The 23,925-nt window shown below is 38.8% G+C and overlaps 1 protein-coding gene across 1 annotated transcript; it reads left to right on the forward strand.

Annotated features, from left to right (window-relative positions):
* The first annotated feature begins 2,984 nt into the window (after window positions 1-2,984).
* Window positions 2,985-23,572, forward strand: LOC139137504 (uncharacterized). The gene is made up of 9 exons (XM_070705650.1): window positions 2,985-3,177; window positions 11,734-11,804; window positions 13,463-13,851; window positions 14,589-14,638; window positions 15,704-15,799; window positions 17,351-17,524; window positions 17,864-18,054; window positions 22,146-22,362; window positions 23,354-23,572. The coding sequence occupies exons 1-9, from the start codon at window positions 3,126-3,128 to the stop codon at window positions 23,386-23,388; spliced, it is 1,275 nt and encodes a 424-aa protein (XP_070561751.1). The 5' UTR covers window positions 2,985-3,125; the 3' UTR covers window positions 23,389-23,572.
* The last annotated feature ends 353 nt before the right edge of the window (window positions 23,573-23,925 follow it).

Raw genomic sequence — 23,925 nt, forward strand, 5'->3', positions numbered from 1 at the left:
TGATGTGCATATGTATGACATAGGTCAATGTCCTTGTGCCAACTTTAAATGATACTAGTGTAAATACGTCAATATAGGTCAATGTCCTTGTACCAACTTTGAATAAAATCGGTTGAGATGTGCCTGAGTTATGGCTCCGTTCATGAAAAAATCATAACAAAATGGCTGCACTGCGGCCATATTGGATCGTATCACAAAACAAATCAATGTGGATATGCATGACATAGGTCAATGTCCTTGTAAAAACTTTGAATAAAATCGGTTAAAACGTGCCTGAGTTATGGCTCCGTACATACAAAAATTGTAACAAAATGGCCGCCATGCGGCCATATTGGATCATATCGTGAAACAAATTGACGTGCGTATGCATGACATAGGTCAATGTATTTGTACCAAGTTTGAATAAAATCGGTTGAGATGTGCCTGAGTTATGGTCCGTACATGAAAAAATCGTAACTAAAAAGGCCGCACGGCGGCCATATTGGATCGCATGACACAACAAATCGACGTGCATATGTATGACGTATGAAGTAATCCTTGCACCAAGTTTGAATGAAATCACTTCAGGCATCTTGGAGATATCTGCGTGAAAGGACAAACGGACGCACGGATGTACGGACGGGCGCACTGATGGACGGACGGACGCACAGACATGACCAAACCCTTATGTCCCCGGTGTCCGCGGGGACTGAAAAGAATTGGCACTGGCATATCTCAGATATCTGCATTCATGAGCCCCTATGCATGGACACAGTATTAATATTAATACCATCCTGGAACCCCTGTGGATCATACCTGGGGACTCTATGGACGGATATCAAATACAGGAAAGAAAACGGCCGTCACACAGCCATTTTTGATCGAATCGTTACAAAAATCGGCATGCATATATATGTGATAGGAATTAATATATGTACCAACTTTCAATGCAATTGCGCGCGGCAACGCTGAGAAATTTACATGAACGAACGCACAGTCGTCAAATATAGGAAACAAAATGGCCACCACGCAGCCATTTTAGACTGGATCAAAACAAAAATCAATGTGCATATGTATAACATATAGAGTAATCTATGTACCAAGTTTGAATGGAATCGCTCCTAGCATCACTGAGAAATTTGCGTGAACATACGCACAGACATCAAATACAGTGGGAAAAAATGGCCGCAAGACGGCCATATTGGATCGGATCGTAAAACAAATCGACATGCATATGTATGGCATAGGTAATAATCCTTGTACCAGGTTTGAACGAAATCTCTCCAGGCATCTCTGAGATATCTGCGTGAACGGACGCACGGACGCACGGACGGACGCACGGACGGACGGACATGACCAAACCGGTGTCCATGGGGACTAAAAAGGCGCAAACCAGGTGCTGTGCCCTGGATAACCACAGCTCTCCAAAATGGCCGAGCTCGATAATCACCCGTTGCTGAATTACCAATGTAAATACATGACATTCACCGCAGAAGCATTTAGCTGCTGGTAGGTTTCTCGGTCGCGCTCCGTCACTGTACTTGAAAAGGTTTCATCAAAGCCGAGGTGAGAACATTACGGGTGGCATTCTTTTCCGACAAAACGTAAGAAAACAACAACAAACGACTGTAGGGATATCAGGTTTCTTACAGTTTCGACTCGCCTAGAAATTTGTAGTCAAACTTGACCAGAGGTCAGAACAGATCTAAATCGTGTTATCTTGACACCACATGAAATATCCATTTTTGTTATTTTACCGAATGGCTGGATTTCTTTTGCATGGCTCTGTTACTGTGCAAGACAATATCCAGGGAATGAGAAATCTACAATAATACAGCTGGCTACTTTTTGCAAGCCTAAAGTAGATGACAACACTCACCTACAATATGGTGCGATATGGTCTTGCTCTCTCAGCGAGGTCATACAAAGCGGTCATCCATTGTTTGCTCTCTTTTGCTGAGTCAGCCAAACTTACAAAAGCTTGGCCGTCTTCCAGGAGATACGGCGAGGAAATCGAAAATTACCGACACTTGACGACAATCAGAGAGGTAAGCTACAGAGCATTTCCAATCAAGGGCATTTTGCCAAAACTGTTGGCATGACAGTTCCCCGGACGAAAACAGTCAGACATTTTTATCTTTAAAAACAGGAAACCATACACTTGATGATACCAGCGTTGGTCAGATTGTTATTGATTGTGGTTTGGCTGATTGTCAAAATCTTCTTACTATTCAGTACGAAATCCCAAATGGCAATTCTGCATGGTTTGGGACGCTCTGTCAGTTTTACGCATCAGGAACTTGAAGGGAAAGGCGAACTTCACAGGTATTTTACGGCTTGCGTATGCAGCGCCCTCTAAAACTCTACCTGCAATTTACTTCGACATGCCCACTCATTGGGTGATTTATTTAAAAATCCACCTCGTTTAAGGAGCAAAATATCACTTACGTGAACAAAAAACACAATATCTCGAAAACCGTAGGCATAAATGTGTGATGCATTCCAGGCCTGGAGCCACTCTCCAACGAATCTTGCTCTTGCGTCTACAACGAGCGATTTGATTGGCTGAAAGTTTAGCGTCGACCTTTGCTTCGTTATCTGGATGCATCATCCCGATGACCATTTAAATTGACCAGCCTTTAGAGTTCTGGATGGATTTCTGGTGCTTTATTCACATGATATTGTTATATTATGATATCCTGGTAAGTATAATACTATTAAATTTTTTCAGGCATGTGCTTCGCTGACTCAGCATAATGCATATTACGGTTCATCTATAACTTCAGAAGCTTGACCTGATATTTTTTTTCAGTTCATCAATCAATTAGAGCAATAAATATTCCGTTCAAATGAAAAATGAAAGATCAAACACAGATTCTGTTTGGCCTGGTATTTTTTGCTTTTGTTGACCTCGACCATCGTGTGAGCGGGTCATAAAAGTTATAAATTAACAGAGCTGCCCATTGTTACCGCTGTGTTCACTTGACCAGACCGGTCGAGCAGCAGAACTCCGTTATCTCCAACAAGCATCGCCTGATATAACAAGAAATCACACGAAGAATTATCAATCACTGCACAGGGCCGTTGTCTACCTGTAGCTGCCATAGATTTCGCACATTTTGCATCGGACCGGTTCTGTAAGCACCATGGCTCGTCTCTCCATACTTGCGCTTCTGTGCCTTGGCCTCTTGGCCCATGGTGAGTAACAGACTCTATAGAGCGCGACTCTCTGTAAACAGACGCTTTCTCAACATTTTGAGATGTGTCATTCTCAAAACCATCAAAGTTTCTTTTCTGATATTTTTTCCTGAAATTACTTCACTGCATGCATAATGTGTATGTTTTATGCACAGTACTATACTTTTTATTTTCCATTCCTTCTCTCCCCCCCCCCCCCCCCCCGATTGCAAGTTTGAATTCTTATACTCACAGCCATGGAAGATTTGCACATCTACAAGCATTATAATTTTTTTGAAGTTTAAGTATCATCACAGCAGTTGAGAATTGATTTGCATTTTTTTATTTTGCGATGAAGAAATCGACCCGGGATATGAATTGCAATAAACATTGCTCAAAGTCGATGACATTTCATAGTTCTCGTCAAAAGTTAAAACAAAGGGGCCAAAGTCCCTGAAGCTACTATAGACATGGATACAAAATTTAGTATTTCCTGACTTTATGAAATTATCTCACTAAGGTCATCCTGGGGACCTGTAAAACCAAATATTAAAGCTGTCTGACAAGGGGTTTTAAAAAAAACAAGTTGCCCAACAGTCGACAGACCTCTGCTGTGTTATGTAGAGTATAACTTTTGTGACACATGTATTGATGAAGAAGGTGGATATCTTTGATAGCTCAATTCAAGATGGCCTGACCAAAAATGGCAAAATTAGCTGCAAAAATACAAAATTGAAGATTTCATCATAATTTCAATATATTACATTAAGATAAAGCCTAGGAACCTGTATACCAAATATCAAAGCTATCAGATGAGTAACTTTTGAGAAACAAATATTTTGACCACAAATGGCAAAAATTACCCCAAAAATACAAAAATTGAAGATTTCATCAAATTTCAATACATGGCACTAAGTCAACCCCTAGGAACCTGTATACCAAATATCAAAGGCATCAGACAAGTAGTGTTTGAGAAACACATTTTTTGACCAAAAATGGCAAAAATTGCACCAAAAATACAAAATTGCAGATTTCATCATATATTCAATATATCATATTTAGTTCATCTGTAGGAATCTGTAAACTGAATATCAAAGCTGTCAGACGAGTGGTTTTGATGAAATAAAGTTTTGACCAAAACCGACAAAAAATTTCCTTAAAAATACAGATTTGCATATTTCATCACAATTTGAACAAATCTAAGTTGGGTTATCTCTTGGGTCCTGTATACCAAATAACAAAGCTGTCTAACAAGTGGTTATGAAGAAGAAGATTTTTAACAAAAACGCCTTTTTGGTGCTAATTTCATATTTTCAACAATATCAAAAATAGTTTCTCATAATCATACTTTTCATCAACACAACAAATATTAAATCAGTAAGTACTGCGGTTCTCAAGATATTTGAGTGGACGGACGCCTCACATACATAGATACATACATAGATACATACATAGATACATACATAGATACATAAATAGATACATAGATACATACATACATACATACATACATACATACATACATACATACATACATACATACTGTTATGTAGGTCATTTCCCCCCACACTCATCATGACCTGAGTTCAATTAGTCTAGAACATTCTCAAGGTCACTGCCCTTAATGACCTCACAACCTTGAATTCAATTAGTCATGTTTGGAATGTTCTGGAAAGTTGATTAGTTGTGTAAGAGAGATAATTTTAGAACAGTAATTAGCATGTCAATAAAAGTTCTAGATTGTTCTTATATGCCTTTACAAAAGGGACGTGCACAGCTCCCAGTCAGACTTTTGGGATCGTGTCTCTGTGTGTTACTAAACTCCAGCAGTAGTCATTCTCAGACTTTTCAAGACCTTCACTGCCAACGCTGGATTTATACTGTGGACTTTGTGCAAATTCAAGCCTGCAAGCCAAAGGACTGTTCATTCATCCGACTGACTGTTACAACTCTGAGACTGGAGCTTTGCCGTCCCAGCTGAGATAAGTAGTCTGTACACTTTTAAAGCTTGTACTCTGTCCCTAACTTAGCAATTAGTTTTGTTTTCGTAATAAATTTTGTTTAAACGGAAACTGCTGAGTTCACCCTTTTGTTCGTTTTCTCTGCACGTAACAAATTGGGGGCTCGTCCGGGAGACGAATATTTTGAGCCGTTTGACAACATTTTGACAGCCTTTCAAAACTACTGTATACTGTGAACTCAGCGAAATTTAATCATGGCGGAATTTAAACCAGACGAATTTATGGCTGACCTTGATCAGGACACATTTAATTCCCTCAGAAAAGACAACCTCATAGCACTGGCAAATTTCCTTAAAGTAGAAGTTAAAAGATCTATGCGCAAGAGGGAAATACAGTACCGTATTGCCAAACATCTAGTTGATTTAGGCCAATTTGAGGAATCCACCCTGAAAGATTATGAGCCCAAGTCTACCTCTGAACTCAGAAAATTAGAATTAGAAATGCAGACAAATTTGGAGATCAAGAAACTAAGAATTACAAATGAGAGAAAAGAATTACAAATGGAAAAAGAGAGACAGGCAGATTTGGAGCTTAAGAAATTGGAATTAGAAAAGGAAATGAAAGAAAAAGAATTGCAAATGGAAGAAAGACAGAAAGAAAAAGAAAGGCAGGAAAGATTACAAATGGAAGAAAGACAGAGAGAAAAAGAATTGCGATTAGAAGAACAGCGATTACAGGTAGAAATAAAACGTTTAGAGCTTGGACAGTCAGGAAAATTCTTCCCTTCGGACAAGTTTGACATCACTAAGCATTTCAGGTTAGTTCCCCCTTTCCAAGAAAAGGATGTTGATAAATATTTCCTTCATTTTGAGAAAGTTGCTCAGAGTCTGAATTGGCCTAAGGAGTCCTGGTCTATGCTTTTGCAGAGTGCTTTGGTGGGTAAAGCCAGAGAAATTTACATTCAGTTGTCAGTAGAGCAGGCTTCAAATTATGATTCTGTGAAGGAATTAATTCTCAAGGGTTATGAGTTGGTGCCTGAAGCGTACCGTCAGAAATTTAGGGATTGTGAGAAGGCGAAAGACCAAACTTATGTTGAATTTGCTCGAACAAAAGAACAACTGTTTGATCGCTGGTGTTCTTCTGAAAAGGTCAGTCAGAATTATGACAAATTACGACAACTTGTTTTGATTGAGGAATTTAAAAGGTGCATCCGGAGTGACATCAAGACGTTTATCAATGAACAAAAGGCAGATACATTAGAGGTTGCTGCACGTTTGGCCGATGATTATTCATTGACCCACAAATCTTCATTTCTCAGCAAACCATCCCAGTCCTTTTCATACAGAAACAATGCAGGTAAATTTAACTCCTCCTTTTCATCCAAGAATTTCTCAAAGGACAGTAGAAAATCAAATGACAACAGTTCACAAAATTCAAGTAACACTCCACATCATCAGATCCCAAGTCCCAATCTCCTTCTGACAAACAGTTTGGTACACTTTCTTGTAATTATTGTAAGAAAGACGGCCATTTAATGTCAGATTGTTTCAAATTGAAAAGAAAACGTGAAGGTCAAAGTGGTCAAAGTGGATCTAAGCCCACCGGCTTTATTTCTTCATCAACTCAATTAGAGTCTAATAATGTGTGTAACACATTTTTCTGAGGTTAAACCCCTCTTATCCCCAATTAATGAGGTCAAGGTCAATTCTTCACAAGATAACATTATGGGTATTTTCGAACCCATTTATTCATGATGGTTTTATATCACTTTCTAGTGATTTTTCTTCTGCTACCCCTGTCAAAATTTTAAGAGATACCGGGGCTTCCCAGTCTCTTTTGTTGGCAGATACCCTGCCGTTTTCTGAAAAGTCATTTTCAGGTTCTAAAGTTCTTATTAAGGGGGTAGATTGTAATGACTACATTCCTGTTCCTCTCCATAATGTCTACTTGTCTTCGGACTTTGTTTCTGGACCTGTGACTTTAGGTATTAGGCCTTTTTTGCCTTTTGAAGGGATTCACCTTCTTCTTGGAAACGACCTTGCTGGGGACAAGGTCATTACTAATCCACTTGTGACTGATAATCCTAGTTTAGATCAAAATCCAGAGCCAATAGAGGAAGACATTCCCGGCCTTTTCCCTTCATGTGCTATTACTCGAGCCATGTCAAAGAAAACTTCCGAGAATCAAAATACTCTCAAAAATAATGTCACAGATGTTGACTTAAATGACACCTTTCTCAGTCAGGTGTTTGACACGGATCATTCCGTTATCCCTCGTGGATTTGAAACTTCCAGTAAAACTTCTGCTGACCAAAGTCAGACATTTTCTAGATCAAATCTCATTGCAGAACAACACAAAGACCCAGATATTTTGTCTTTGTTTGACAGGGTAGATGATGAAGGTAAAACTTCAGATAGCTCTGTTTCCTATTATACAAAGTCTGGTATTCTCATGCGTAAATGGAGACCTCCAGATGTTTTGGTTGATGACGATTGGGCTATAAAACATCAAATTGTGGTTCCAAAGCCCTATCGTGCTGAAATATTGCGCCTGGCCCATGAAACGCCCTGGGCTGGTCATTTGGGAGTAAGGAAAACTTATCATAAAATTCTCAGTCACTTTTATTGGCCTAATCTCAGGCAGGATGTAGCACATTTCTGTAAAACTTGTCACACATGTCAAATGGTAGGAAAGCCAAATCAGACCATTCCAAAGGCCCCTTTACAGCCAATTCCTGCATTTCAGAACCATTTAGTAGGATACTAATAGACTGTGTTGGGCCCCTACCAAAAACAAGATCAGGAAATGAGTTCATGTTGACAATTATGTGTACATCAACTCGGTTCCCAGAAGCCATACCACTGAGAATATAAAGACAAAGACTATAGTGAAAGCTTTAGTCAAATTTTTCACTTTATTTGGCCTCCCTAAATGTGTCCAGTCCGATCAAGGCTCCAACTTTATGTCTGGAATTTTTCAACAAGTAATGGATCAGCTAGGCATTAAACAGTATAGGTCATCCGCCTATCATCCAGAAAGTCAGGGTGCTCTTGAGCGATTTCATCAAACTTTGAAAAACATGATTAGGACCTACTGTTTTGACACAGAGAAGCAGTGGATGAAGGAATTCATTATCTGCTCTTTGCTGTTAGAGAGTCAATTCAGGAGTCTCTTGGTTTTAGCCCATTTGAGCTTGTATTTGGACATACAGTCCGTGGCCCACTTAAGCTCGTTAAAGAGAAATTCCTATCAGACGATGATGATTGTCTGAATATTTTGCAATATGTGTCAGATTTTCGTACAAAACTCTCTAAAGCATGTGAATTAGCCAGAGAAAATCTTGAGTCATCTCAGCAGTCAATGAAAACCAAATATGATAAAAACACCTCAAAACGGAAGTTTGAACCAGGTCAAAAAGTTCTTGTTCTACTTCCGGTTCCTGGCAAACCACTCCATGCTCGTTACTTTGGGCCATACCTAATTGATAAGAAATTGAGTGATTTAAATTACATCATAATAACACCTGACAGGCGAAAACAAAAACAGCTATGTCACATAAATATGCTTAAGCCATATTTGGATAGGGATAATCCTACTATAACTCAGCCTGTCAGTCCAGTCAGTTCAAAACATTATGAAGATAGTGATACTGAATCTGACTTGAGTGAAAATACTCAAAACTCAAAGCTGGGCTCGGTCAAGCTTCAGAACTCAGAAATCCTGGAGAAGCTGGAGTCTACAAAGTTGGCACACCTCCAGCCAGAACAACAACAGGTGAAAGAACTGCCTCCATGAATATAAACACCTGTTTAAAGATGTTCCAACGAGAACGAACGTCATCTATCACGACGTTGATGTTGGGGACAGTAAGCCTGTAAAACAACATCCATACAGACTGAATCCAACAAAAGCAAAATATCTCCAGGAAGAAGTCAAATACCTGCTGGACAATGACTTTATTGAACCAAGTAAAAGTAACTGGAGTTCGCCGTGCATACTTGTTCCCAAAGCAGATCACAGTTATCGTATGTGCACGGACTTTAGGAAGGTCAACACTTTAACAAAGACAGACACTTTCCCAATCCCGAGGATTGATGACTGCATCGACCGAGTGGGAAAGCCAAGTATGTGACGAAATTTGACCTACTGAAGGGATTTTGGCAAGTCCCTCTGACGGATCGTGCTCGTGAAATATCCGCCTTTGTTACACCAGACGGATTGTTCCAGTACAAGGTGATGCCATTCGGAATGAAGAACTCTCCGGCAACGTTCCAACGGATGATCAACGACGTCATATCCGGGCTAGACGGGTGTGCAGCCTACGTTGACGACGTCGTCCTGTATAGTGACACCTGGGAGGAACACATCAAGCTCATGCGGAAGTTCTTTGAGAGACTGAGTAAAGCAATGTTGACTGTCAACCTTGCCAAATCTGAGTTTGGTTGGGCGAGGGTACTTACCTCGGACATACTGTAGGACAGGGTGAGGTAAAACCTGTTGATGCCAAAATCAGTGCCATTTCAAGTTTTCCCATACCAAACTGCAAACGACAACTGATGTGCTTTCTCGGTATGGCTGGTTACTACAGAAAATTCTGTCCAAATTTCTCCGCAATTACTGAGCCTTTGACTAACTTACTTAAAAAGAAAGTAAAGTTTGTTTGGTCAGAGCAATGCCAACAGGCATTTGATACACTTAAAGCCATACTGCAAAGTGCCCCAGTGTTGTCTGCACCAGATTTCACTTTGCCATTCAAATTAGCTGTAGATGCTAGTGATACGGCTGCTGGTGCTGTTTTATTGCAAGAGGATAGTCATGGTGTAGATCATCCTGTTTGCTATTTTTCACGCAAATTTAACAAATCCCAGAGAAACTACTCTACAATTGAAAAAGAGTGTTTATCTTTGATATTAGCTTTACAGCATTTTGAAGTTTATGTTACTTCTTCAAATCAGCCAATAGTGGTTTATATTGATCACAACCCTCTTGTTTTTCTGCAGAAATTTAAAGGCAAAAATCAGAGATTGCTAAGATGGAGTTTAATGTTACAGGAGTTTAATCTTGACATTTCAAGATTACATTTGAAAAGAAAGATTTTTCTTTGAAAAATTTTCTTTTTTTTTGAAGAGGGGGTGTGTTATGTAGGTCATTTCCCCCCACACTCATCATGACCTGAGTTCAATTAGTCTAGAACATTCTCAAGGTCACTGCCCTTAATGACCTCACAACCTTGAATTCAATTAGTCATGTTTGGAATGTTCTGGAAAGTTGATTAGTTGTGTAAGAGAGATAATTTTAGAACAGAATTAGCATGTCAATAAAAGTTCTAGATTGTTCTTATATGCCTTTACAAAAGGGACGTGCACAGCTCCCAGTCAGACTTTTGGGATCGTGTCTCTTGTGTGTTACTAAACTCCAGCAGTAGTCATTCTCAAGACTTTTCAAGACCTTCACTGCCACGCTGGACTTATACTGTGGACTTTGTGCGACTTCAAGCCTGCAAGCCAAAGGACTGTTCATTCATCCGACTGACTGTTACAACTCTGAGACTGGAGCTTTGCCGTCCCAGCTGAGATAAGTAGTCTGTACACTTTTAAAGCTTGTTCTCTATCCCTTAACTCAGCTATTAGTTTTATTTTTTGGCAATAAATTTCGTTTTATACGGAAACTGCTGAGTTCCCCTTTTGTTTCGTTTTCTCTGCACGTAACAATACATAACATACATACATACATACATACATACATACATACATACATACATACATACATACATACATACATACATACATAGATACATACATAGATACATACATACATACATACATAGATACATACATAGATACATACATACATACATACATACATACATACATACATACATACATACATACATACATACATACATACATACAGACAGACAGACAGACAGACAGACAGACAGACAGACAGACATACATACATACATACATACATACAGACAGACATACAGACAGACAGACAGACATACATACATACATACATACATACATACATACATACATACATACATACATACATACATACATACATACATACATACATACATACATACATACATACATACATACATATATACATACATACATACATACATACATACAGACTGACGACGGACGCCGGACGGATACCCATCCCAATAGCTTCTTTAGACTATAGTCTATAGTAGCTAAAATACTAAAAGCAATGTTTGTAACACAATTAATTGTCCTTTAAATATTTTTGCCCTGTTCATTACTGTGTTATAGCGCGTAAATATGTTTTAAGATACATGCAAAGTGATATTTGTCTTTGTCTTTTGCTATGTCTGTGCCCGAAGATATACTTCACTGTACTTCTGTTTTGTAGCGTCATCGTTCGACGGGCAATTTGTTTTTCAAATGTTGATTGATAGACTTCCCTATGTCTAAGTTGTGGCTCTATGGCCACAGTTGCGTTTAATCCTATATGTTTGCCCAGCTGGCCCGTTCAGTGCGCGTTCTTGCGTTGTCTCCCGTCGCTGCACGACTTCTAGCCTTTCTTTCAGCTATTTTGCGTTCATCACGTTTTATTCGTTTGTTATTTACTACTTACATTGCAGCTTATGGATACATAGGAATTGAAGATGATATTGGGGGACCTCTTGATGGCGACCTCCTCCATGCCCTAGAAGTATGCTTCTTTTGTTTTCTTCGGGTTTTTGTCCCAGTGTGTTTTGAAACAATATTTGCAGGCTTTACCGTATTGCGAAAAACCCATAGAAATTGAAGTGACGAGGTCAGAATCTTAGATATACGGTGTCGCTCAAATTTGATCAGAATTGGTATATACCAGTATGGATACCAAAGATCAACAATAAATATTGTTTTTATCTATTCAGTGCAGGAAAATTCTACGTTGATGCTATGACAATGATTTCTGCACAGTACAATCAGAAAAACAACAAGAAATATTTAAACCAGAAAAAAAGAATGACAAAAGTAAATAAGGTCTGAAACTTTAGGTACTGGAGGTCAACTTAAGCAACATGCATAGCACTACCGCTAGCCCCTCTTAGTTTGAACATAGACAGTCTTCCCCCCTCTACTGTCTATGGCTTGAGCAGGTCTGTTAATGTGTAACAGTTCATAAACAATGACAGGAAATGACTCAAGCCTGTTTCAGTCACTGGCATGCCATCACTCCTGCACATTTGCAGGATTTCCCTTTTTTCTTACCTCATTTGCACATTTTTGACACTGACATGTTCATTTGAACAAATTCACATCTCAACCCCTGCATCTACCTGTACACCAAATACTGAGATGGTAGCTTTGGCGGTATGGGAGCCTTTGTGTGTGACGGACATACATCCGCACATACACACCCACAAACATACAGACATACAGACGCCACCGACTCATCATATAAGCTCTTTTTGGTATTTATATACAAAACAAATTATGAGCTAAAACTAGATTCCACCTTTTATTCGCATACGTATGTCATTTTTGAATCTTTCATTTGATCCTTGAATGTATGCATCAGACCATCGCTGAGTACACGAAAGGGTTCGGAATCAAAATGTTTGCACACCACCCTTTCAAAGAATGGTACAGTCAAAGTAATTAGATTGATTAAAAAAGGATTCGGGGCAAAATGTTTGCAAACCACCCTTTCGAAGAGTGGTATCACAAGATTGATTGACAGATCAGCCGATATTGATGACTGACATAAATCTATCACTGATAAGCCGACTGGCGGTCGAATCACATACACCGGAAGTCAGATAAGACAAACCGCCGTCAGGATCAATTTCGAGTTATAGAGAGGTTGTATAGCACCCTCTAGAGTTTGTTGATCAAGACTTATTTAAACGTTGCTCCTTAACCATCTAAAATAAAAAAAAATACAAGCTGTTTCTTTGAAGTACGTGACTTTCCTCTGTCGTTTGCTCTCGGTTTATCAAATTATTTGCTTGCCATTTGATTCGTATAGAGAAAAGTGGTTTATGTAAATATGAACTCAGAGGTTTGGCATTTCTATCTGCCTGTCTATCTACCTATCTGTCTGTCTGTCTGTCTCTGTATATATATATATATATATATATATATATATATATATATATATATATATATATATATCTGTCCGCCAACCTGGCGATGGGTCATTCCGTACATTTAGGAGTGTGTTTTGCAAAATATAAGCTTATACCTGTTGTCTACAGATCTTATAATGTCCAATTTCCAACGTTTACGTGGATGTCATAACGCAAGATTATATTACGATTCTCTTTTCAATATATGTACTTTTTCGTATATTTTCCTGCAATTCTATGTCTTTCTCCGAAGAACCTGTTTGGCCATGATGGCGACATGGCAAAGGAAGCTGACAGTAGCGATGAGGGCGGTATAAGCAGCAGTGAAGAGGAAGAAATGCGACAGAGAGCATTGGGACCAATTGCCAAACTTCTGAGTGGACAAGGTGATGGTCCTCTCGCCGATAAGCCCTTCGCAAGATTGATGTTCCTCCGCAGGCTTCTCGGCGGTGCAAGCGGCGCCGGACCTTTGAGCGGCCTCCAACGCCCAACTGGCAGCCTTGTCCGCAACATGTTCCTTTTCCGACTTCTCGGCAAGCGCATGGGAGAAAGATTCTTGAAGGAGGTCCGCGAAACTAAGGAAAGCCACCGTGTCTACACCTTCGCCGCTTCCCTTTTCTGTGACTGTGCCTTAGAATACATGTAAGTGAACATCGCTTGCATTATCTCCTTTGTAGACTGAAAGATCCGTCGCTCGAGGGCGTTCTTTATTCTCTACCCTCTTACGAGGGAGCGCATAGAGCGCTCTTGAGCGACGGATCACTCAGTCTATCTCCTTTGCTATCGGCCGAAAAAGAGAAACCAATTTGTACAATTAGTCTGTTGACCTGTAAGGCAATCGGTGTTCGCAGGCACAAAATTAATGTAGGTTTAACATGCCCAAGAACTCGTAATGAATACAAAAATCCAAAAATCTTGCTTGGGGTTAGAAAGAACGACTTGTTTGTCTTTTGGTACAAATAGTTTTGGTTTTCGTTCGTTCCGATTCCACATACCTGGCGTTCAACTGTAGCTACGTCGGATGTAACAAGTTATGCGCAGCGAAGGATCATCAGACTTCCGTCAGACAGGATGATCAAGTATAGAAATAATAAAAATTGCAAACTATTACAAAGGTTTCGGTGTCCGTTTCACTTGGAAAAATATTCAGTAGGTTTGAAATAAAACGCTGAAGAATACTTATAAGCTGTGTAGATACACCGCATGTTTTTAGAAACTTTATGGCTGGGCTAAAAACAACTGCAATTATTGTAACCCGCGGGCCGTGGGCTGACTTCTTCCGTTGTGTTGGCATAGCGCCAGCCCTGGTGTTTTGCAGCTTTGGCTACAATACTCAGATGGTCCGTCGCTTACTTTGCAACCATTTTTGATTGTTTCAGAGATGATCATAACGAGATAAGAGGTTTCAGTCTTGACGTCGTCAATGCAGGTAAGTTTATGTTAGAGTCGGAACCTTTGAACTATGACCTGGGGATTCGACTACATTGATGTTAGAGTCGGGACCTTTGAACTATGACCTGGGAATTCGACTGTATTGATGTTAGAGTCGTGACCTTTTAACTGTGACCTGGGAATTCGACTGTATTGATGTTAGAGTCGTGACCTTTGAACTATGACCTGGGATTCGACTGTATTGATGTTAGAGTCGTGACCTTTGAACTATGACCTGGGGATTCGACTGTATTGATGTTAGTTTGAGTCAGAATCAACTGATACAAATTTGAATTTTTGCAACTTTTACGGAAATTCCCGAAGTCGACTGATTTTAGGAACGAAAATATATATAGATGTGTGTCAAATTATGCATATGGGTCAAGTTTGACGATTAAGTCGGTACAACTGACATTAAAATCGGTACTCAATTAAAATCTTTAAAAGATGCCGTGTCTGTCAAAATACAAGAACCCACTGCATGATTGAATCTAAAGGTCACAGCTAAACATTGGCTAAAGTCGAAAAGACCTGTGAGGCTGAACTATACGGATGACTTTTCCCAAAGGAAATTCTATTTTGCCGAATTTTCCGTGTCGATTGTCAACTTTTTATCCCCATGATACATTTTTTAAATGTTTTGTTCCTACATCTGTTTAAGACTCGATTATGGATTTAAACTGTCGGCAAACTTAGCAAGGAAGGTGTCCAACTATTTCAACTCATTATCAGAGATAAAAATCAGGCCATTATTGAAACTTCTGATTAGAGCAGCAACTACAAGGTGGTCGCCATTCTGTGGTCGAAAACTGAATTTTCGATTACACAAAATCAAGGCATGACAGAACGGGTGTTAACTGGCAAAATTTTTCAGAGTTTGAGAGGCCGAAGATTCATTCCAGGGCGCATTCAGCTCCAAGTCAGACACTTTTCTACTGTAGAAACATGGCGTATGACGATTTCTTACAAGTATCTGCCCTCTGCTGTCAGGTCTCTCATTAAGAAATCACTGGTGAATGTGCTAAATGTTTATGATCCCCTTTTTACCTCTATTATTTTTCAGTCTGTAAGCATGCCGGCAAGAACTGCGCTGTCATGTATGACACTCGCTCCAACTGCTATTCTCACGTCCACGGTGAACACTCCAGAGCTGGTGACGGTAGGTATAACTTTACGCTCGAAAGCAATTCCTGGCTACCGTCTCCCTTTAAGGCCTATGTCTCTCAAGTTGACCCAAGGATGGGCCTGACAGAAATGTCTGTTAAATCCAGTTGGACAGAGTAATGTGAGTAAGGCCAGACTATGACTTTGTTATACAAATTACGAAGACAGCCGTGCAGTGAAACTTTGCAACCAAGTTTCAATATCTCAGTTGATGTACTTGGATGACAGGCACAGAAAATGAGGGCAATGAAAACGTATTTTCATTGAATTTTGATCATAATGTATCAATTACAGAGAATATGCCTCCTCCCTACAGAAAGCAAATGCTCTGTTTTAAGCCCTGGTACAGTATGTCTAGTCGTGCTGAGGTCGTGGTCGTTGTCATGACGACAAAATTGCGTACAACTCTGAGGGAAACGAGCTGTCAATAGGTCACCAAACTTTTGAGTATCACTGTTGTCCATTAAGCCAAAAAACATATCGTTTCTGGTCACCGTGTACGTCATTTCAGAACCTGTGCGTCGTGGCTTTTTTTTGCTTACATACTCATCAGTAAAGCTATCCTTGATATCCCTGTCTCCATGTCCAAAATGCGAAAACGAAAATAGAAGTATTATGCAGCCAGTGATAAAAGACAATAACTGTTGCACCAATAGTGCCAAACCAGCATAGTTTAAAATTAAAACAGGGGAAAAAAGAAAACCGCGTCGTCGCATCACTTTTGCTGAATGTCAAGGACCAGACACATTTTTGGGGCTTTATACCTGTTTCCTTTGGGTATTAGGTGTGCAAGTATTCATATCAAATGACTATAAAATTCACTTCATGGGCAGAATCTTGAAACATTGCTTTTTCTTATCTGGTTATTGAAAAAACAATATCCCTAAACTAAAATATACATGGGCTACCAGCCATTGTCACTGGGCTACCAACTTCAGAAAATGGTAGCCCAAATGGACTACCAGGGAAAAAAAGTTAATTTCAAGCCCTGACCAAGCAACATGAAATTTAAAAAAATAGCTGAGGGTAAAGGGACAAAAAAGAGACAAGTTTATCTTTAAACTGGTGTAAAACCTATAATGTACCAACACAGTGAACTTAAGGTAGCATGCACCTCGAAGGTGAAAGACTCAAACTTTCGCTTAAAATTTCCTTAAGGAAAATTTCAACAATTCTTTTTCAAAATCAAGAATAAAAATCGGGGGTCACCGTCCAAATTTTTGTAGTAGGGAAACAAATTACCCAAGATTTACCAATATTCTTAATTAAAAATGGCCGCCATCCCTTGTTAACTCTATGGAGAAGAAAAAAAAAATCGATTTTCGAAAAACTAAGGCGGTGAAAAGTTTTCTTACACCAAGATCTTTAAAATGAACCCGAACAAGTGGTAGAGATTCCGAATTTAGGCGCATTCTTCCTTAAACAATACATTAAATAATATAAAATACAAGTAAAAATCACAACCATGCAAGCTGGCAACGATTCGCACTACTCTTCACAATTCGGAATACGCGAGTTATCAGATTGTCTGTAACATTCTCAACAGGTCTGATGAACCATTACTACGATGCCTGTATGACCTGGATCAGAAGTCATGAACGTGAGCGTTCCGTCGCCTTCACGGAAGCTTTCGCCCACGTCGAACACAACGCCCATTTCTTCGTCAAGAAGGGCAACCCTGACGGCTTTGACATGAACAATATTGGAGACAAGCACATTGGTGTGTATAATATTGAACGTGCATATAAACGTACACACCTAATTTTGCGTGTGAGTGCATGCTATGGGGCGTATTTCTAGTGTGATGCTAAGGTCGACACAACTGGCGCCGGCAGTAGCAACAGATGCTATATTGAACTTAAATGACACCAAGACACGCTGTTTTCACTATGTACAAGCTTTCTCAGGATAGAGTCCGGGGCAAGAATATGTAAGAGAGAGAGAGAGAGAGAGAGAGAGAGAGAGAGAGAGAGAGAGAGAGAGAGAGAGAGAGAGAGAGAGAGAGAGATTTCAAATATATATTAAATTGCACCGGTACTTTTGTCCCTTTAATCCAAAGGTTTCCTTAACGGCTGGGTTAGTAATGAATACTGTTTGGCTCACGTTGCCGAGGGCCACGAAGAAGATCTTGAAGAATTTGGACACGAAGACACCGAAGAGCACACATTCAAGGGCGCCCATCTCCATCCCGACCAGGCCCACTACTATGAAACCAGAGAGGAACTCTTCACAAACGTTGAAAGTGGAGAGGTACGTATCCACTTGCAAGGACCAGTAGCTGTCATCTTTTATTATTTTTTTCACCAATTCTTTTTCTTGTATGTCAGTTGCAAGTTCGTGCCACAATGCCTACATTTTAGCTTGTGAACACACAGCGTACGTAGGTGCCAAGTTCACTGCTGTTACTTGTGATAGCATTTGTTATTCTAGTTCGGGCCAGAATTCCCTTGTCAACTATAACAATGCAGTCTACATTTTGTGCGGGATGAGTTGACAAGCTCGAGACTGCGTACAACAAAATTTAAACATAGGGCCAAAGTCCCTGAAGCTACTATAGACATGGATACAAAATAAAGTATTTCCTGACTGTATGAAATTATCTCACTAAGGTCATCCTAGGGACCTGTAAACCAAATATAAAAGCTGTCTGACAAGCGGTTTTGAAAATACAAGCAACCCAACAGAGCTCTTCTGTGTTATTTAGAGAATAACTTTTTTGTGACACATGTATTGATGAAGAAAGTGGATATCTTTGATAGCTCATTTCAGGATGGCCTGACCAAAAATGGCAAAATTAGCTGCAAAAATACAAAATTGATGATTTCATCATAATTTCGATATATTACATTAAGATAAAGCTTAGGAACCTGTATACCAAATATCAAAGCTATCAAGTGAGCAACTTTTGAGAAACAAATATTTTGACCAAAAATGGCATAAATTGACCAAAAAATACAAAAATACCGTCAAGGACAGTGTGCTAACATTCGATTTGAATTGGTCCATTCGAGAAATATTTAAACCAGGAAAAACAAGAATGACAAAAGCAAATAAGGTCTCCAACTCAGTTACTGGAGGTCATCTTTAGCACAGAGGAACATGCATATCGACTTCTATAGCAATGGCACAAGCAGATCCTACATACATAAGCAAATGTCAACAAAAAAATTAGCCAGAGAAGCTTGACAAAAAGAAAAGGTGGGAGAGTGAGGAAAAAATAAAGAGTGGGAAAAAATGTACAATGGATCTAGTAAAAAGTAATGCTACCTCATCAATCTTCTAGCCCCTACCCCATCCTGAATATCAAATGTTCCACCCCTTACATAAAACCAGCTGGCAGGAAATGTATTTACAACATTGCGGATGTTTTAATTAATGCTATGAGTGCTATCATTCGAATGTAAACAACACTTAAATCAGTTAAAGATAGTGAAATGCCTTCCACTGGGGGGGGGGGGGGGGATACCACATCTGGAATTATCCTGGATCAAAATTTCTTATCAGTTCTTGTGTGTCTTACATGCAAAAGTTGCAAAAAATTGGTTCGCAATGAAAAAATTTACCTCAACTTTGTTTTCTGGATCAAATTTTACTACAAATTGATATTAAATATGACAAAATTATGTTCACAGCCTTCGAAACTCTCTCACAACATATCCTGGGTTGGTGTAGGTCATTTAAGGTCACAAACCGAGAAAATTACCTAAAATATACAAATTTGGGGGTTTCCCAACACTTTGAGCAGAAAATTTATCTAATAACATCCCTCGGGACTATATACCAAATTACAAAGCTATCAAACAAGTAATTTTGAGAACTACTTTTCTTGACCAAAAATAACAATATTGTCTTAAAAATACAAATTTGTATATTTCACGACAATTTCCACATTTCTAACTATTGTCATCTCTGTACGTCTGTGTACCAAATATAAAAGCTGTCTGTCAAGGGGTTTTAAAAAGAAAATATTGTTTAAGATTTTTTGACCAAAAATGACAAAATAGCTCAAAAATAGTAATTTTCCCAATTTTGTCATAATTTCAACAAATTAGAAGAGTAACACCCTCGCAAATATCAAATCCAAATTTGATAGCGATTGGGCCGGCGGTTTCAGAGAAGAAGAATTTTTACTGAAAATGAGAAAAATCACCAAAAAATTCAGCAAAAATACAAAATTAAGGATTTCTTCACAACATTCATAAAACTGTGTAATGTTTACCTAAGGTACTTGCACACAAATTTTCAAAGCAATCAAAACTGTGGTTCTTGAGATATTAATTCTTGACCATTTTCACATTTTGTAAACTCATTTGCATAATTTTGGCGATGCAGACATCATTTGAACAAAATCCCATCTATGCATCCACACACCAAATACCAAGCTGAAATGTGCAGCGGTTTGCGTGTTTTTGGTGTTGACGGACATACTATACGTACGTACATACATACCGTATACATACATACATACATACATACATACATACATACATACATACATACATACATACATACATACATACATACATACATACATACATACATGCTGTGAGGGGTGAACTAGGACAATTCCCACTTCTACTTGAGATCAAACTTAATATTGTTAAACACTTGCTTCATATCGTACAACTGCCACATTGTAATCTTGCTAAAGAAGCTTTTCTAGAGCAAATGGTAAACAACACTAACAATAGATCCTGGTTGAACTGTTTAAGTGCTTTAATTAAAGACAATGGAATGGACTTTCTCCTTGATAAAGCTCCATCACTTAAACACCACAAAGTTATAACTGGATTAATGAAAACAAATTTAACAAACAATTATGAAGTCTTTTGGAAAAATTTGATCACTGATGAAAATAGTAAACTAAGAATGTATGCCAAAATAAAACGTAATTTTAGATTAGAACCCTACTTAACACAGTTACAAGGTGAGAAAAGAAAATTACTCACCAAACTTCGCATTAGCAATCATGATCTAGCAATTGAAAAAGGGAGACACACTGTTCCAAAAACCCCAATTACTGAAAGATACTGCAATCAGTGTAACACCAACAGTATTGAAGATGAAACACACTTTTTATTAATCTGTCAGAAATACAAAGTCCAAAGAAAGAACTTTTTCAGTAAAATAAATTTCCCAAACGACGATACTGAAAATCAGCTTATTTCTCTACTAACAAAACAAGAGTTATCTTTTAATGAACAACTCGCAGATTATATTTTTACTTTATATAAACAAAGAAATACCTAGTTATATTTATTATTAGCTACTATTATTATACTGTAATACTTTATCTTTATTGAAGAAAATTTTAACTTATTTTTGTATCACACTTTTATTGCCACAAATGTGATGTAAATCCTATATTTACAAGCAAGCAATAAAAATATTATTATTATTATATACATACATACATACATACATACATACATACATACATACATACATACAGACAGACAGACAGACAGACAGACAGACAGACAGACAGACAGACAGACAGACAAACATACTGACGACGGACGCCAGACGGATACCCATCCCAATAGCCTATAGTAGCTAAAAACAACAGAGAAAGAAAGCTATAGACTCAATTCGACGCCCTAATTGACCTTTAATAGATACTCAGCATTTCCAAACCACAAAGCCACAAGCAAATCTGACGGGAGGCAACAACCAGTAGCTACACCAAAGGATGTTTCATCTATTGCTCTCTGTTTAGACACCATGACATTTTCCTTTGACCCAAAAAAATCCACTAAAAATAAAAAAAAATTACATTTCCACAATGTTAAAGGTAGAATATGCGCCATAGAAAAGGTTTGTGGGACACTAAAATTGTATTCAATACTTCACCAACTACTTCTAGCTTGGACTCGTTTATAAGTGTTTGAACTAAAGAAAATGTTCGCGGTCTTGATTTTCTGAAACAGATTTTTCTCTTGAATAGATCGTTTCCGTAAATAGATGAGGTCATGGATAGAGTACACACAGGGTTAGTGGCCATTTTGAAGGACAAGTTCATTGAGGAGTTTTAAATTTAATGCAAGTTTAGGCGCTGTATCCCTTGATACAGAGACTGGACATGTTGTCTCTGACAGAGTCGTTTCCTTAGAAGTTAACTGATTTCTCTCAAGGCCAAGTACTACTTCAAATGTTAAACGAAAAATGTGATTATCAACATGAGAGGATACTAAGCCCAACCCATACTCCCGATAGAAAATTAAAGGTCGTTCACTCCATTAAAGGAATCGCGGAAACCATAATCTTGTTCGTCCGAGCTCTGCTTCAAAGATAGTTTCATAGAAAGATGTTTGATTATTTTTACATTTCGATATTGTCAGTTGGCTGCTGCCTTCCTGATCGACCCTAGCCCAGCGGAAGCCGATGCTCACGGATTTGAGAAACTCGGCGAAGATGTAGCATGTGGTCTTGGTGGAACCCTCCACATGATGACCCGCAAGGACAGTAACGTGCCTGAATGGTTCAGCGAGCATCTACACATGATGAAGGAAAGTGGTGAATACTACGGTCTCTGTACCAAATCACAACATGAGCATGGTGAGTAGTCCGCAATTTTCAAGTTATGCTGTACGACTTCTGAGCATGCTCGCACATGGCTCTCAGGGCTTGGGACGGTGTCATTAGTTTAGCAATAGATTCAGAAGAGTCTTGCTCCGCAACATATGGGTTCCAAGTAGAGGATCAACCCGAAACTGGTGATTCCAGAGAGTCTTGTTGGCTACCCGAGCACACACACACATGTCAAGCGCAATCCTCTAAAGCTCATGACATTGTGTTGAAATATCAAAATAGTTAAAGTATTCTCGGGTTCAGCATAACTCCCCATTTTGATGCAAAGGCTGGGTCAGAGAAGTAGTAAATACGAAACTCCCACCTATTAGTAATTGTTCAATGGAAAAGGAGCATTTGTCAGTCAGTTTTATTTGTACATATTAAATCGATTTTCGGTTGTTCGGTTTTAAAGGGACAAAGTTGGCCATTTTTCATGAATTTTGTTTGATACGAGACCCTACAAATATTGTTTGACATGTTGTAAGATACTGAATAAATGTGAAACCATGCATATATTCGACCCTGGTTTTAGACACAATACATGAAACCATCGCGAAAATGAATCAATGGTCATGGTCATGACCATTAATTCATTTTTGCGATGGTTTCACTTAACTCTTGGCATCGCCCTCATACGATAAGGACATTTATTTCGCACTTTCTGTCGTCAGGTATATTTCAGCGTGAGTTTCTGTTCTCACTTTCTCACGACCATGTCGCTCCGTTCGAGAATTAAAAGTAAAATGCACTGCTGGCGGTTAGGCGAGAAAGACCTCGCCGTATTCATCGCTACCGCTGGCGGCGCACTTTACGTTTGTTTCCCCTCTTGCACAAGGAACTTTTAATCGATCGGCATGAGGTCTGAAAGGAAAGACTGACTAGTTCTCAGAATGCTGTCTTCGTTTCCATAGTGATCAGTCATACTGACACACTACTTCAAACTTTAACGTTTATGTGTTTTGTTTTCTTCTTACAGCTGCCAAAGGAGACTTTGACTGCGTCAGAAAGTAAAAGGATTTTCGCTGATTTTTTTACACATGTAATGAGACATCACCTTCTGGTCATTTTTTTTAAAAATAAGCCTGTGATGACGTCATTGCTAACAACATCCTTTATTTAGAATAAGAAAAATTAAAATCGGATTTTTACGGAAGAAAAAGCAAAGTTGTATTAAAATACTTTTAAGAACAAAAAAGTTATAGCCTGTTTTTTTTTTCAGTTTTAACGTCAAATTATACCCGATGTTCAGCTATCGTGTCCTTCCGATAATGCTGATGATCAATGAAGGGAAAATGGCGACAACTCTCGCAGTATTTTCCATTGATTTTATTCCCTTGGTAAAATGCTAATGTGCAGCGTCTCGGAAGCTGTTATCCAATTGGTTGGCTGAATCTCACCGTTATAATTAAATACACAAATAGACTCCCTAAGCTGCTGTGAATAGTGACAATCGATCAATCAGATATCACCTTCCAACCATGCTGCACATAAGCAAGAAATTCGCTTGCGATTGTTGGTTAGGGAGACTATACTCCGCCGATCCTACTA

Source organism: Ptychodera flava, chromosome 7 (assembly GCF_041260155.1).
Source record: "Ptychodera flava strain L36383 chromosome 7, AS_Pfla_20210202, whole genome shotgun sequence".
NCBI classification, from domain to species: Eukaryota; Metazoa; Hemichordata; class Enteropneusta; family Ptychoderidae; genus Ptychodera; species Ptychodera flava.